We start from the raw sequence: 995 nt of genomic DNA, 5'->3' as shown, positions 1-995 counted from the left end.
GGGGAGGGCAGGCGGCAGGGCCCAGGCGCCGCTGGCCTGGGGCCCTTCCCGGCCTGCCTGTGGACCCCAGCTCCTCTGGGGAGCTGGACCCCCGCCCGGGAGGGGGCGGCAAGCCCGGCGGCCCGGCCCTGACCTGGCGTTCTTTCTGCCCGTGCACCCCACGCCGTGTGCGTAGTTAGGAAGTGAGCGCGGAGTGCAGGTAACGGCCGGCCCCCACGTGCCCGGGCCGCCCGGCCCAGCCCCGCGGCGCGCAGGGGACTCGGGGCTCAGCGCCCCTCTCGCCCGCAGGCACCCGCCCTCCTCCGCGCGGAGGTCCGGCCCCGCCCTGTGCAGCCTGGAGACCGTCGCCGAGGAGCCGGCCCTGGGCGCCGGAACCCCGCTGGTGGCTGCCCCCCGCGGCTCCTCCCACGGGCCTCGCTGCCACTCAGGACCTGATGCCAAAGCAGCGTGCCCGCAGGAGGCCCTGGGGGCTTCCGGGCCCTGCCCCACCGCGTGCCCAGACCCCGTGGGCTGGGGCTGGGAGCGGCCGGAGCTGGGCAGCCCCCGGGACAGCGTGTCCTCCGCCTCCAGCGGCACGGTCGTTGACCTCTTCCCGCCAGGCCTGGGCCATGAGGGCCTGACGGGGGCCCCAGCTGGACGTCTGCCCCCGCGGCCCGGCTTGGCCTGGGCCCCCCGCCTGGACCCACCCACAGTGACCAAGAGCGAATCCAACCCCAACCTGCTGGCCGCAGGGCAGCCGTCTGCGGGCCGCGGTGAGCCGAGGCCCTGTCCACGGAACCCCAGGCCACCCTGGGGCCGCCTCCCCCTGGTGGGCCTCTGGGAATGCCCAGTGGGGGCCAAGTCCAAGAGCTTGGGGGACCTGACCGTCGAGGACTTCACCCCTGGCGCGGGGAGCCTGGGCCCGTGCCTGGGGGCCCCGCAGGACGCCCTGGCGGAGCAGCTGTGCTGGCTCGCGGGCTCCCGGCAGCACAGGGACATCACCTCGGCCAGCGGCC

General features: G+C 76.8%; 1 protein-coding gene across 1 annotated transcript in view; it reads left to right on the top strand.

The window, feature by feature from the left end:
• Nucleotides 1–995, top strand: part of PLCH2 (phospholipase C, eta 2) — a 46,488-nt gene that overhangs the window by 20,376 nt on the left and 25,117 nt on the right. Inside the window, exon 18 of the mRNA XM_012734528.1 lies at nucleotides 176–992. Within this exon, the coding sequence (XP_012589982.1) occupies nucleotides 176–992 (817 nt within the window). The remainder of the gene's footprint in view (nucleotides 1–175; nucleotides 993–995) is intronic.

Source organism: Condylura cristata, unplaced genomic scaffold (assembly GCF_000260355.1).
Source record: "Condylura cristata isolate star-nosed mole 26May11 unplaced genomic scaffold, ConCri1.0 scaffold00058, whole genome shotgun sequence".
Taxonomy (NCBI): Eukaryota; Metazoa; Chordata; class Mammalia; order Eulipotyphla; family Talpidae; genus Condylura; species Condylura cristata.
The sequence above is the reverse complement of the archived record's forward strand: the minus strand, read 5'-3'. Positions and strand labels throughout refer to the sequence as shown.